Source organism: Rattus norvegicus, chromosome 11 (genome assembly GCF_021556685.1).
Source record: "Rattus norvegicus strain SHRSP/BbbUtx chromosome 11, alternate assembly SHRSP_T2T, whole genome shotgun sequence".
Lineage (NCBI taxonomy): Eukaryota > Metazoa > Chordata > Mammalia > Rodentia > Muridae > Rattus > Rattus norvegicus.
The window spans coordinates 93,224,602-93,239,570 of record NC_141544.1 but is presented as its reverse complement, the minus strand read 5'-3'; the positions used below and the strand labels follow the sequence as shown (position 1 = coordinate 93,239,570).

Here is a 14,969-nt window from a genome sequence, read left to right as displayed (position 1 = left end):
AGGCGATGCTGGCATTTAGTGAAAGAAGCCTTTAGTGAGGGCTTACGGTTTCAGAGAGTGGCAGGCCGGCAGGCTTAGTGTTGGAGCAGTAGCTGAGAGCTTATATCTACACACAAGTCAGAGGCAGAGAGAGAACTAACTGATAATGGTGTGGGATTTTAAAACCCCAAAGCCCACCCCCAGTGACACACTTCTGCCAACAAGGCCACACCTCCTAATCCTTCTAAACAGATCCACCAATTGGGGACCAAGCGTTCAAATATATGAGTGTACGGGAGCCACTCTCACTCAAACCACTACACATCCCTAATCCAAAAAGACAAAAGTGGAAGCTCCAGAATCTAAAACTTTGTAAGGACCAAGACAGAAGCACAATTAGAAAATGCCACACTTGACATCATGTAATGCATTGTAATTAAAATGCAGGTGCACAAAAATGCTGTGTGAGCTAGTCAGAGGTCTCTAGAGGAGCTGATAGAATTTGTTTATTTATTCAAAGGGTATTTATTAGAGTGGCTTACCAGACACAGTCCAGCTAGTCCAACGATGGCTATTTACCAACAGAGACTCCTCAGTTCCTGAGGCTGGATGTGTCAGCTGGTTTCCTTTAAAATATATGTTACTTCAGTGCCAAGAATTGTCCTCTGACCATCTGGGTTTATGAGGTTCAAGTTACTTTTTCACTTCACTATAAAAAGTTGAAAAGTTTGTTACTCTAGTAAGGTCATTTGTTCCAATATATCCTCCAGAAAAAAAAATCTTGTAAAAGATGTAACATTCTACAGTATATTAGAGTTCTTAGTCAGCCTCCTTATCCGCGCAGGGCGTCATCTGATACTGGGACACTTACTACCGTTTTAAGTTATTGGAAGCATAAGGTGCCACGTGTGGAGTGGCCAAGCCCCCTTTTGTCATGAGAGGTCTGGACTGGCCCTAACTTTCACTGTTATGTGCTTGAATTGCAGTGGATAAACTCCCGCACAGTTGTGCTTTTAGACAGCGTGGAGAAGCTCCACGTGATTGATCGGCAGACTCAGGAGGAACTGGAGACCATGGAGATCTCAGAAGTCCAGCTGGTCTACAACAGCAGCCACTTCAAGTCACTGGCCACGGGTGGGAACGTGAGCCAGGCCCTGGTGAGTGCCCCTGACCCCGCCTTGCTCTCCCCACAGTGGGGCTCTGTTTGTCTGTTCGTTTGTTTGTTTTGTTGTTGTTCTTTTAACCACCATGTTGTTTAAAAACAGGACTACTAAGGTTTTTTGCCTTGGTGTAGTTGAAGTATCGATGTATTTATAAGGATTCAGGATTATGACCCCGAACAGTAATTCCTGTTACTTAATAGTAGGAAAAGGCTGGAGTGATGGCTCAAGGGTTAGGAGCATTTTCAGAGGACCCGGGTTGAATTCTCAACACCTATTTATGAGCTAACAACTGGGCTATAACTCCAGTTCCGAGGGGAATCCAATGCCCTCTTCTGGCCACCACAGGTACTGCATGCATGTGGTGCACAGAAGTTTTAATTTTTATATCTTAGAAAAAAAATGAAACAATTTTCGTGAGAGGGGATTTGTAAAATTGAAGTATTTTTAGGAAATGAGCTGGTGACCGTAACCCCAGTAGATTTAGGGGAAAAATAACTGGCTCTGGTAGCCTACAGGGCTTTGGAAACCTTTGGGGTATGCCAGGAGCTTGAGCAGGAACAGCAGCTTGGGGCATTACAAGGCCGACATGGCTGTCTTTAGAAAGATGCTTTAGGAACGAGACAGGAAGGAGGATGAGGACATGGCTTATATCGGTGTTAATGCAACTGTGGACAGGCAGCTACAATTTTGAGTTAGTTATGTGAGTAGAGTGTAGTTAAGCACCGTGAGTTCCTGATCACCTGTTTCCCAAGCCATTTTAACTTTAACTCAGACAGTTGACTGCTTGGGATGTCCACGGGGAACTTCTTATAAAAAACAGTAATGATGATCATATTTAATGGGTGTCGACAACACAGTCTGTGGGCTTTGCTCTGGTCTCTCTCCTGTTTATAACTTCAGAGCGTAAAATACACATGAAGGCTGCTTAGACACACAATGTAAAAACCAGGGAGAGGCGATAAGAAGTGGCCACGCAGTCGAGTGCACGGAGGTAACAGCAGCCAGTGTCTCAGATGCAGGCATTTCCTGGGATGGGGTGGCTTTGGGGACTGGAGAGATGGCTCAGTGGCTAAGAGCACGGGCTGCCCTTGCAGGAGACTTGGTTTGAGTCCCAGCACCCACATGGTGGCTCACAGACACACATAATTGTACTTCTAGGGGATCCAGTGCTCTCTTCTGGACTTCTTGGGCAACAGACACGCACACAGTGCACACACATAGATGCAGGCAAAGCATTCATACACATAAATACAGTAAATGAATCTTCAAACAGCTACTGTGAAACTTTAAACGTGCACTTTAGCCAAGATAGAAAGCGGGGAAGTATGTTCACTTTCCTGCTTAAAATACCGAACAACAACAACAACAACAACAAAAAACAAACAAACAAACGGTTCTCAAGACCCCGGACATCAGTAATGATGGATGGCAAATCCCAGGCCACGCAGGGAACAAGTGTTCGTTCTTTGCCTCCAGTCCTCTGGTTTCCTGGCCTGTGGCGTAGGAAGAGACTGTAGTTAGACCTGGTTGACTCGGTCACTGAGGAAACAGAGCTGAGGACATAGGAAAAGAAGGGTGGTTCGTGTCTGTGGACGGTGCTGGGGGATCCTTGAAGAGTCCCCTAGACTCTCTGTTGATAGCTGGGGTGTGTGTAAGGACACTGCCCCAGGACAGGGAGAGGCCGTTATAAAGGCTTAAAAGGAATGTCCAGTGCTCCCCAGAGCGTACCTTCTGCTTATCGAGAGAGCTACAGCGGCCAGCACTGGCCAGAGCACTCAGGGGCCACCGCACCGCAGTAGTTGAATTTGAAACAGAGAGCATTCTAGGCTGGTAAATACTTACAATCTTAAAAGCAGGCCAGGAGGGGAGCAGACCGATGTTGGAGGTACAGCTTGGTGGCACAGCCCTTACCCAGCACCTCTGAGGCTGGGGCCCAATCCCTAGAATAACAGGCAAGCAAGAGGCCAGGACCAGAGCACGACAGGAGAATGTCAACATGGAACTTTCTGACCACCACTGAAGTTAAACTCGCAGTCTGCGCTTGACTAGGGATCACTTGGTATTCGAAGAAGAAGGGAAGCCGTTTGGAAAGAGGGGAAAACCTGTCAAAACCAGGCTAGACCTTATACAGGGCTTAGCAGGCCAGAGGGTAACAGCCCCCCCTTCTTGTTTTATATTAATTTTTAGGAAGTTAACGTAACAATAATGGTTCATCATGGTGTCTCCACACATAGATCATGTGCTTCGTTTTCATCTCTCGCCTCCTCTCTCTCTTCCCCTCCCCCCTCTGGCTCGTTCCCTTCTGATTTCATATACATGTTATTCTTTCTTCTTGTTTTCCACTTCTCTGAGATGTCTTCCCGTCCTCAGATAATCGATCCCCTTCTGGTTTTGTGACTCATGAGCTCACATAAATACACACACATACAAGCACGCACATGCAATTATACACACACATACGTAAACTTAGGTTCTGCCTATGAGAGAAACTGTAGCTCTCGTCCTTCCGAATCTGATTTTTCTGACTTAGCACGATGATCTCCATTTGCACCCATTTTCCTGCAAGCGCCATGACTACCTTTTCCTTTATGGCTGCATAAAATTTTCCTGGGTATGGACCACGTTTTCTTTATCCATTCACCTGTTGAAGGATGCCAGGCTGGTTTCTTCTTCTGACTTCGGTCGGTATTTGACAACAAACGTGAGTGTACAAGTCTCTATTGCATATACATTACATACAAGTCTCTATTGCATATATATTACCATAACTGCAGTGCAAATGTTCATAGAGTTAAATGGAGACATGGCGGGTTCTTTAAAAGATGCAAATCACATAGCTAGTGGTGACTGTTGCCGTGCCTGAGATAACAGTAGAGCTGCTGAAGAGCTCGGCGGCTGTTTAGAGATTGTAGGATGAAAGATGAATGAACTTTAGAGTGTTAGAAACGCTGCAAGATGAGATTTCCTGGAGAAGCCTATGGCGCTGGCATTAAGATGGGCATAGCAGTGTGCCGCCACAAGGCCCACTCGGAGCAAGCCAGTCACAAAGATCACCAGGCAAAAACTGCCCCCAAAGCATTATTTCGGCTTCTTCTGCAGCAGTTTTGGGGTCTGCGAACCTTAGGAGATCCTTCTGGTTGGCACACTTCCTATCAGGGGGTGCTCTGAGGCTATATACGGTTACATGAACAGCGGCCCTGCTGCTTCCTGGGGGACACAGCTATATGTCATATATCATGAGATGTGTGCTAACAGAGCTAGAAACTGTCCCTGTTTCAAGAAAGCAGTGGGTGGATCAGAAGTCCGCTATCCATCAGGGAGGAGTGAGCCCCAGTCCTCCTGAGGACTACCTTCCATAACACTGGACGGTACTATCTAAACAGGGGGAAAGCAGCCCTTTGCCCTACCCAGCTCTGACATCTGTGAGCATATAGTGAGCAGCACAACATACCCCAAGAGTGCAATCGTGGCACTCGCAGTGGGTGGTAACCAGAGCTGTCTGACGAGACGGAAGACGCACTTGTAGGCAGGGAGTCATGCCTGGCACTCACAGTCTACGATTCAGCCCCACCTTCCCTTTTCTTCTTGTGCTTTATGTTGTTCATTGCAAAGAACTCGGCGGCGGCGGCGTTTCAACCATCTTCATTTTCTGCCAAAAGCAGTGCCCGCCGTCACTCAGCAGGCGGCAGGTTGCAGTAGTCTGCAGTGAGGTTTTCAAGTTAGCATATTTCCTTCCTTTCCCACATTATTCTGAGGAAGAAAAAGGCTCTTTGTAGAAGTGGGGAATGACTTCTTGAACTTTGTTTTTTCAGTCCCTTCCACTGGCAGTCATGCTATAGATATTTTTTCTTACTTGCTTGTAGGTTAAAACTATACTGAGTTGAAATGTGTCTGCATTCCGCATTCTTTTAGAAGTTAGTTTACCATTTGTATGTGTGCAACAGTGTGCGTAGAAGTCAGGGGACTGCTCTGTGGAGTCAGTTCTCTTCTTCACTACTTCTTGGGGTTGAGGCTGGGATCCGGTCATCAGACTTGTGCCTGGCATTCTTTTTTTTTTTTTTTTTTGGTTCTTTTTTTCGGAGCTGGGGACCGAACCCAGGGCCTTGCGCTTCCTAGGCAGGCGCTCTACCACTGAGCTAAATCCCCAACCCCTGTGCCTGGCATTCTTAACGAAACTTCTAGTATGTGTAACTTTAGCGAGTCTGTTTCTTTTATAGGCTTTGGTTGGAGAGAAGGCTTGCTACCAATCCATCAGTAGCTATGGAGGACAGATCTTCTATCTGGGGACAAAGGTAAGGTCTTTTCACTCCATTCCGGGTGTCATCAGGATAGTTGAGGATGGTGGTTGCTCATAAAGAATAGCACATTTGCAAATTCTGGTCAGTATTGCAGAATTCTGGTTAGCGATGGTCCAAATCTTATAATAGTTATATAGGCAAGGATTCTTAGACATTTAACCTTTTCTTTTTCACTTAAGATCTAGTTTTACGTTTGTTCAGGTGCTAATAAGAGTGTTATTTTTCGATTCGGGGATATTCTATAGTTTTTCTTACCGTCCGCTTTAATGACAGTGTCTAGTCATGCTTTGCTCAGCACATGCACTGCAAAGTGAGTACCCCAGGCTGATGAGTGCCCACCGTCTTCTTCAGTTACATTTGCATGGGGCTGAGGATGCTTCGGATCAGAGGCCTCAGTGACTTTGAAGATAATATCTGGGTTCGCTTCCTGTTGCTGTGATAGCCACTGGCAAAAGCCACTTAAGGGAGAAAGGGTTTGTTTTAGCTCACAGTTCAAAGTCCATCATGGCCGATAGGTCAGGGCAGCTGGAGCTCGAAGCAACTGGTCTTGTTGTGTTCACAATCAGAACAGAGTGAGTGCACACAGCTGCTATTGTCTAATCATTTATACAGTGTAGGATCCCAAGCACCGCTTAGAGGGACCCTCCCATATCAGTCAGTGAATCAAGATGGCATCCTCCACACATCCCAGAGGCCCATCTCTCATGCTGACAGTTGAGAGTAGACGCCACACCCAGGAAGGACCTAATTATGTATATTTGTTGGAGAATTAAAATGATGTTTATATTAGATCAACTTAAGGTATATTAAAGTGCATTCAGGTGTTTGGCTTAGAATAATTGCCATTAGAACAATTTAATTTTCAACATGAAATGGACAGTTTTCTTCATTATTAAAACTCAGCCAGGACACTGCCACGTTGGTGCAGGAGGTGAGTCTGGACGTCTGTCTCCTTTGAGTGTTCGTCTCTTTACTCTTCAGTGTGGGTACTGAGGACCCTTTAGTAAGCTCCAGGACACGTTTTCATCTGAGACGTGCAGTGCGTTCGCCTAGGGGTTGGTAATGAGACACGCTGAGGGCTGAAGCAGCTGTGCCTTCTAGTGCATCTGCTAACTAACGGTCGTCTCCATTCCCTCGTTGTTCTCTAGTCCGTTTACGTGATGATGCTGAGAAGCTGGAGGGAGGTGAGTGTTTACGGGGATGGTCGGCATGGGGACTGAAGTGGCAGGGCCCTCACGTTTCCTTGACTCTGCAGATCTTAACCTCAGAAGAATACTTAAACGCCATTTCAGCTGTTAGGTACTTGATTTGCTAAAACTGATCATATCAGAATCGGGTTTAGTGCTGCTGTACTATCCTGCTATCAGAACATGGCGTGAGGAAGATGTGCTATTAATCAGTGACATTTGGAAGGGGTGGCTTTGTTTGTATAGTAGTGCCCTATTTACAAGTGATAATCTGTCATTTTAAGTTGCGAAATTAGTGTAAAAAAAAAGAATCGGGTTTGAGTCTACCCATGATAACAGTGGCTTCATCAAGAGCTCACTCCAATTTGAGTGACTGTGAGGCAGACAGTCTGCAGCTTGTACGAGAGAGAGCTGCGTGGTTCGAAGATGCTACTCCATTCCACCATCCTTGTGTTTAAATTCCAGTCTCAAGCTCACTTCATAACCCACAATAGTTATGTCTAGGTTCTGCGAAGGAGGAACAGTAAAATTAAGTCCAGCTCCAACTTTTAAAGACAATATAAATTTGGAAATACCAGACAACACTTGCACGTGTTGACCAAAGTTTAGTCGCATTGCCCCAGAAGTTACAAGGAAACCTTAGAAATTACATTGAGCTGGTGTATTGCTGACCCTAGAGAGCTTGGAGCTTGTTATTAAGAAGGGGCAGAGAGCTACTGTGCTAATACCAGCCATTTCTTCTGTGATTCCCCTTTTGAGTATAGGCTCTCCTGTCATCCATCACACAAGCCAATAGATAACACAGCGCCCAGTGCTTTATGAAGTGCTTTGCTTAGTCAAAGTTCTACACTGAAATGTTGCACAATACTATTGAAATACTGTTCACTCCTGTCTTAGTCAGGGTTTCTGTTCCTGCACAGACATCATGACCAAGAAGCAAGCTGGGGAGGAAAGGGTTTATTCAGCTCACACTTCCACATTGATGTTCATCACCAAAGGAAGTCAGGACTGGAACTCAAGCAGGTCAGGAAGCAGGAGCTGATGCAGAGGCCATGGAGGGATGTTACTTACTGGCTTGCTTCCCCTGGCTTGCTCAGCTTGCTTTCTTGTAGAACCCAAGACCACCAGCCCAGAGATGGCACCACCCACAAGGGGCTGGGTCCTCCCTCCTTGATCACTGATTGAGAAAATGTCTTACAGCTGGGTCTCAGGGAGGCATTTCCTCAACCGAGGCTCCTTTCTCTGTGATAACTCCAGCTTGTGTCAAGTTGACACACAAAACCAGACAGTTCAGTTCCCAAGCAGCGGTTCTGTGGTGGTAGAATTGGAGTTCTGATTGGTAGATTGTCAGACAGATGGGTCTGGTGTGTCTCCTTACTCATTGCAGAGGATGGACCATCTCCTGAAACAGGATTGCCTCACGGAAGCTTTGGCCCTTGCGTGGTCTTTTCATGAAGGAAAGGCAAAAGCAGTAGTGGGTGAGTGATAAGCGGATGTCGTGGAATTGGAGGCTGTGTCACTGTCAAGAGCTGTTGGTCTACTGGGTGTGAGATAGTCCCCGTCACCCAGCACTCTGATACTGAGGCTTGTACGTGACGCTGATGTGGGTTGTGGCGGGAGACCAGAACCAGGTTTCCTATCGGAGCTGAGTGCTAACTGTGTTTCGTGTGGGACTTGTTTCTCTGAAGGGCTTTCTGGCGATGTCAGCAAGAGGAAGGCTGTCGTTGCAGACCGGGTAAGCGTCTCCATGCTGGCTGCACCGGTGCAGTGCAGTTTTGCTTTTAATGTTTGCATCTATCTCTGGGGATGAGAAGTGGGTCAGGCTGTGTTTCCCAGATACACTCTGCAGTGCCGTGCAAAGTCTCACGGTTGCCCTCACCTGTGAAAATAGTAAGACAACACAACAGTCAAGAGAGCACCCGGGAGAAGGGGGACATGGGGACCCAGGCTCAGAGCGACCTGTCCATCTTCTGTAGGAAAGGATGGCTGGGGCACTTACCTCCAGGTTCTCATTTCCCGAGCAATATAGGAGCAGTGTCTGGACTATACAGACGTTTCTCAGGAAGGATTAGTAAATTAACACTAGCCCCTCATCTGAGAGAATTAGGGAATAAAGCCATGAAATCCACAACTGTGGTTCTAATATAGTAATAGAGTGTGATTCAGTATTAACTGCTCGTGTTAAATATTGAACAAACGTTGCCATTCTCTCTGAATCTGACGCAAAGCCACTTTTCTCACAGATGGTAGAGATTCTGTTCCATTATGCAGATCGGGCTCTGAAAAAGTGCCCAGACCAGGGAAAAATCCAAGTGATGGAGCAGCACTTTCAGGTACGTGTGGCTCACGCGCTAGCCGCAGGCGCCCTCGGCCCCCATTGGCCTCCATGCACACGATACACTTGGCCTCACGCGTTGACTTCTTGGGTTGGGTTACTGAGCGGTCTTTAGTGTTTCTGCACTTGCACGGAAACTATACAAGACTAAATTTACCGAAGTTTCTAGTCCGATGGGGAGAGACAGGTGAGCTGCTGCTCACCGCCTTGTGAAGGGAGAGGGCGCGTGTCACGAAGGGACACACCTGTGACTTGACACTTTACCGTGGATGACACCCTCTAATGACACCCTCTTATGTTAACTGGAGTAGTTAAGGAAGGAGTGGGCTGCTAAGGTTTAAATTTAGTTCCCACAACACCTGTGACTCACATATACATATGATATATTCACGGATATGTATATGATAGTCTATAAAATATGCTAATGAAAGATGTTTAGATTATCTTTGCACTTAGTGAAAATGCAGTCCAAGGGAACGGTTTAGAGACATGCATATGCATCATGATGGCTTTCCTATTTGTAGTGATATCCAGTTATATATTTTTTGTAAATCTGCTTAAACAAATTTCTACAACAGTAGCTCTCTTCTTTCCCCGTGTGTGGGGTGTGTGTGTGTGTGTGTGTGTGTGTGTGTGTGTGTGAAATCTAGGACCTTTCACATATGGGGCAAATACTTTCTTTTAATTACTTTTATTTATAGTTTTTACAATCTAGTCATTACACCCTCTCAGTCCACCCTCCCACAGTACCACATCCCATTCCTCCTCCCCACTGTCTCCAAGAGGTTGTCTCTACCCCCCTCACTCCACCCTTCCAGGCCTCCCACTCCGTGGGGCCTCACGTCTCTGGAGGGTTAGGCACTGAGACCAGGCAGTCCTCTGCAGTACATGTGTCGGGGCCTCAGACCTGACCCTGTTTGCTGCTTGATTGCTCGCTCAGTGTCTGAGAGATCTCAGGGTTAGTCGAGACTTCCATTCTCCTATGGGGTCGCCCTCCTCCTCAGCTTCTTCCAGCCTTTCCCTAATTCAACCACAGGGGTCCCCAACTTCAGTCTATTGTTTGGGTATAAGTATCTGCATCTGTCTCAGTCAGCTGCTTCTTGGGCCCCTCGGAGGACAGCCATGCTAGACTCCTGTCTGTAAGCACACCGTAGCATCAGTAACCATGTCAGGCCTCAGAGCCTCCCCTTGAGTTGAATCCCAATTTGGGCTGGGCACTGGACCTCCTTTCCCTCAGTCTCTTCTCCAGTTTTGTTCCTGCAGTTCTTTTAGACAGGAACAATTCTAGGTCAGTGTTGTCGGCTGTGGGATGGCAACCCCATCCCTCCACTTGATGCCCTGTCTTTCTACTAGAGGTGAACTCTACAAGTTCCCTCTCCCCACTGTTGGGCATTTCATCTAAGTCCTGCGAGTCTCTCCCCTCCAAGGTCTCTGGTACATTCTAGAGCACCCCCGCCCCCCCAGCCCCCCGAGGTTACATGTTTTCATTCTTTCTGCTGGCCCTCAGGGCTTCTCTCCTGTCTCCCCCAATGCCTGATCATGTTCCCCACTTCTCCTCCCTCTCCCCTCTCCCACCCGGTTCCTCCCTCCCTCTGCCTCCCCTGATTGCTTTCTTCTCCCTCCCAACTGGGATTGAAGCATCCTCACTTGGCTCTTTGGCTTGAGAACCTTCTTGAGTTCTGTGGATTCTATACTGGTATATCCTGGGTATTCTATACTTTTTTTTAAAGCTAATATCCATTTATTAGTGAGTACACACCATGCATGTCCTTTTGGGTCTGGGTTACCTCACTCGGGATGATATTTTCTAGTTCCATTCGTTTGCCTGCAAAACTCACAATGTCTTCATTCTTAAGGGCTGAGTAGTATTCCATTGTGTAAATGAACCATATCTTCTGTATCCATTCTTCCGTTGTGGGACATCTGGGCTGTTTCCAGCTTCTGGTTATCACAGATAAGGTCTCTATGAACATAGTGGAACACGTGCCCCTGTGGTATGGAGGGGCATCTTTTGGGTGTATGCCCAAGAGTGGTATAGCTGTGTCCTCAGCTAGATCTATTTCCAGACTTCTGAGGAGCTTCCAGATTGATTTCTAGAGTGGTTGTACCAGTTTGCAATCCCACCAACAATGGAGGCGTATAAGAAGCCAAAAATATACAGTGAACAAAAGAAGGCATTTTCAGTAAATGGTGCTGGTCTAATTGGCAGCTGGTATATAGAAACATGAATATAGATCCATATTTGTCACCTTGCACAAAGCCCAAGTCCAAGTGGATCAAGGACCTCAACATAAAACCAGATACACTGGATCTAGTAGACAGAAAGAGGGAAAGAGTCTCGAACTCATTGGCACGGGGAAAATTTCCTAAGCAGAACTCCAATGACTCAGACTCTAAGATCAAGAATTGATAAATGGGACCTCATGAAACTGAAAAGCTTCTGTAAGGCGTAGGACATAGTCAATAAGACAAATTGGCAACCTACAGATTGGGAAAAATATCTTCACTAACCCCATATCGCATAGAGGGCTAATGTCCAAATTAGCTAACCTCTTAAAAAAAAACAACCTAATCAAAAAAACAGAATTCACAACAGAGGAATCTCAAATGGCTGAGAAGCACTTAAAGAAATATTCAGTGTCCTTAGTAATATGGGATTTGCAAATCTAAACAACCCTGAGATTCTACCTCACACCAATCAGGATGGCCAAGATCAAAGCCTCAGGTGACAACACATGTTGGCAAGGATGTGGAGAAAAAGGAACACTTTATTTTTAAAGGTTTATTTATTTATTTTATGCACATGAGAGTTTTGCCTGCATGTATGTATGTGTATCTGTGTACCATGTGCCCATGGAAGTCAGAAGAAGGTGTTGGCTTTTCTGGAACTGGAGTTACAAATGACTGCCTGCCACCCTGTGGTTGCAGGGAATTGAACCTAGGTCCTTTTCAAGAACAGCGAGTGCTTTTAACCGTTGAGCCGTCTCTGCAGCACCGTGGAGCAAATACTTCAGCCCAGAGCCAAATTCCCTAGCCAGTCTCAAGTCTTCTTTAAATACATGTTTGAATGTTAGAACAGCCAACTTTTCTAAAAAGAACTGGATGGTAAGTCTCAGGTTTTTAAGTCACAATGGTTTCTGTCACTCCGCTTCCTCCTCCTCTAGTTGCTCGAAATGAACTGAGGCCTGACATGTACCAAGTACACACTATAACACCGAGCTGCATCCCAGTTCTCACTGGTTTATGTGCTGAGGTGTCTGTGCAGAATTCAGAAGACAGCTCTTGGGAATTACTTCTTCCCACCGTGAATGTTCTGTGCCTCCAGTTCAGATTAGGCTTGGCAGATGCCTTTACCTGCTGAGTCATCAGATAGATAGATAGATAGATAGATAGATAGATAGATAGATAGATAGATAGATAGATAGATATGGGGTGTGTGGGCAGGTATGTTTGTTTATTTGTTTTTGTTTGGGGGCAGGCCTCACAGTGTAGCCCAGGCTAGCCTGAATTTGCTGTGTAGACCAGACTGATATCAAAGTCACAGAGATCCAAGTTTGTCAGCCTTACAAGTGTGGAGATTAAAGGCACGTGCCTCCAGACCTAGCTGAGAACCATTCTTTGTTGTGACAGGATTTGGCTCATTGGCTTGACCACATATAAATTTCATATAAATTAAGTACAATAAGTATAGTCCTTCCTGTCTTAAAGATTGTAGTATTATTGCTATATTATTATTATTATTATTATTATTATTATTATTATTATTATTATTAAATATAGGGTTTTAGTGTGTTCCTCTGGTAGACCTGGAATTTGCTATGTAGACCAGGCTGGTCTCGAACTCCCGAAAGCTAGATTTTTTTTTTTTAAGATTTATTTATTTTATATATATGAGTACACTGTAGCTGTCTTCAGACACACTAGAAGAGGGCATCAGATCTCATTATAGATGGTTGTGAACCATCATGTGGTTGCTGGGAATTGAACTCATGACCTCTGGAAGAGCAGTCAGTGCTGTTAACCGCTGAGCCATCTCTCCAGCCCCGAAAGCTAGATTTTGATACTGCTATTTTTACATCTCTATTTAATGCTCAGAACTTAGATTACCAGGACAGATAGGCAAGGCAATTAAATTTTGCGTAGTGTCAGAGGACCATTTGGCTTCCTGGCCTGCACTGCTTAGCACAGATTCCATTGCTACTTGGCTGGGACCTTATTAAAATTCATCAGTAGAGAATGATAAATGAGTTTGGATAAAAATTATGAAATAAGCAACTTGGGAGGAAACCACACAGAAAAAAGAGGGGGACAGACAGGCTTGCTCAGGGTAGCAGCCTGTGCAAACAAGTGTTTTCTGTGGGCCTGTTGAGGTGGCCCACCGAGTGCAGACACTTTCGGTGAAAGCTCGAAGAGCCCAGTCTGGCGCCAAGAGCTCAGTTTCTGACTCCAAAGGTTGTCATCCAATGTCTACTTGTAAGCCATGGCACACACACGTGCCCCCAGATCCTACACACATATGTACAAAGACCATATAAAAATATACAGTGAGGCGTAGACAGAAAAGATAAGTTTTAATAAGAATTTATTTCGCCAAGAGGTGGTAAGATGGCATTCATTGAAAGAACGACCGTCAGAAAGTGTGCTTTGTTAAAAAGAAGCAACCAGTGGATGGGAGAACTAATTGAGAGGTGGGCAGGGTGGGGGGGAGCACATGGAGCACAGGGCAGGGGACATGAACCCATGGGCGATATTTCATATTCAAAGCATGACAGTTTGTAAATCACAACGTCTACAAATATTTACCTAGAGTTAGATGCTAGAAGAGTCTTCTAAGACTTCCAAGAGGAGAATAACACTACAGTACTGAGGAGTTCAAGCGATCCACCAAACACTAACCATCCAGGCAAACTAACCGGCGATCATTGACAGATTTCCCTGAACAGATAGATCTGCCTGTGCCGGACAGCACATGAATCGTGTGGCTTTCATTTTCATTGAGTTCTTCCGCTTCCACGAAATGTAGACATCTTTGGTCCTCTGTTTACCTGAGGAAGCTTAGAGGCCAAGTTACTTCCCAGCACAGCACTGCTGCTAAAGTGGAAGAGCTGGGGTTCAGATCTAACGTTCCGGACCCCGGAGCCCTCTCTTTACAGCCGCTGCAGTGCTGGGTAGTGGGTATCACGGGTGATAACCACATGGCTGGCGAGGTACCCAGCAGAGTGCTGGCCTGGCAGGCACCAAGCCTTGGGTTTAAACTGCAGTATTGTGCAGGAGAGAGCCCACACCTAAAAGCACAGCACACAGGAGGTGGAGGCAGGAGGATGGATCAGAAATTCAAGTCATCCTTGCCTGTGTAGCAAATTCAGTGCTGAAAGGCTACACGGGACCATCTCAAAATTTAAAACGATTCTAGTGAACGCCTAATCGTTTGTTTTCTAAACATCTGACAGACTCTATTACAAACCCTTTGCCTTAATCTATATAGCGTTATGAAAGAAAACCAAAGCTAGTTACTTTATAAGCAAAACAGATCCATTCAGCTCACCTGTTCTCAGTTTGAGAGAGCAGCACTGGTGTCTGGTCACCTCCGGTAAGGGCTCTGAGGCGAATGGCACTGTAATGTCAGTAAGGCACGTGTGAGTGTTGAGTAGTGCATACAGAACAGTGCTCCAAAGGGTCTGGGCTCATCTTAGCAATTTGCTCTCATGGACTCCTACGAGGAAAACATTTATTTCTCTTAGAGACCTAATTAACGTCCCAGCAGACTGCAGCTCCTAAAGGTCAGCCATCATTCAACCTCCCTACAGCAGGGACCAGGCTTTGAGCGGGCAGAATCATATTAAAGTAATGCTCCAGTAATGCATATCACCCATTTAATTCCTAGCAGAATTCTAAGGTGGGTGCTATTTCTGCTCACCTTTAAAAATGACATCGAGGTGCAGAGAGGTGAGGTAAGTCGTTTAGGTCACAGAGCTAGTAAACAGCGACATTAGCGTTTGAATGTAAA

At 45.7% G+C, this 14,969-nt stretch overlaps 1 protein-coding gene across 4 annotated transcripts in view; it reads left to right on the top strand.

Moving 5' to 3' along the window:
• Positions 1-14,969, top strand: part of Vps8 (VPS8 subunit of CORVET complex) — a 223,458-nt gene that overhangs the window by 46,974 nt on the left and 161,515 nt on the right. For all 4 annotated transcript variants that reach the window (XM_087575759.1, XM_087575760.1, NM_001427620.1 and 1 more), the window contains 6 exon segments: positions 966-1,136; positions 5,360-5,434; positions 6,589-6,624; positions 8,015-8,105; positions 8,316-8,362; positions 8,871-8,960. In XM_087575759.1, coding sequence (XP_087431885.1) covers positions 966-1,136; positions 5,360-5,434; positions 6,589-6,624; positions 8,015-8,105; positions 8,316-8,362; positions 8,871-8,960 — 510 coding nt within the window.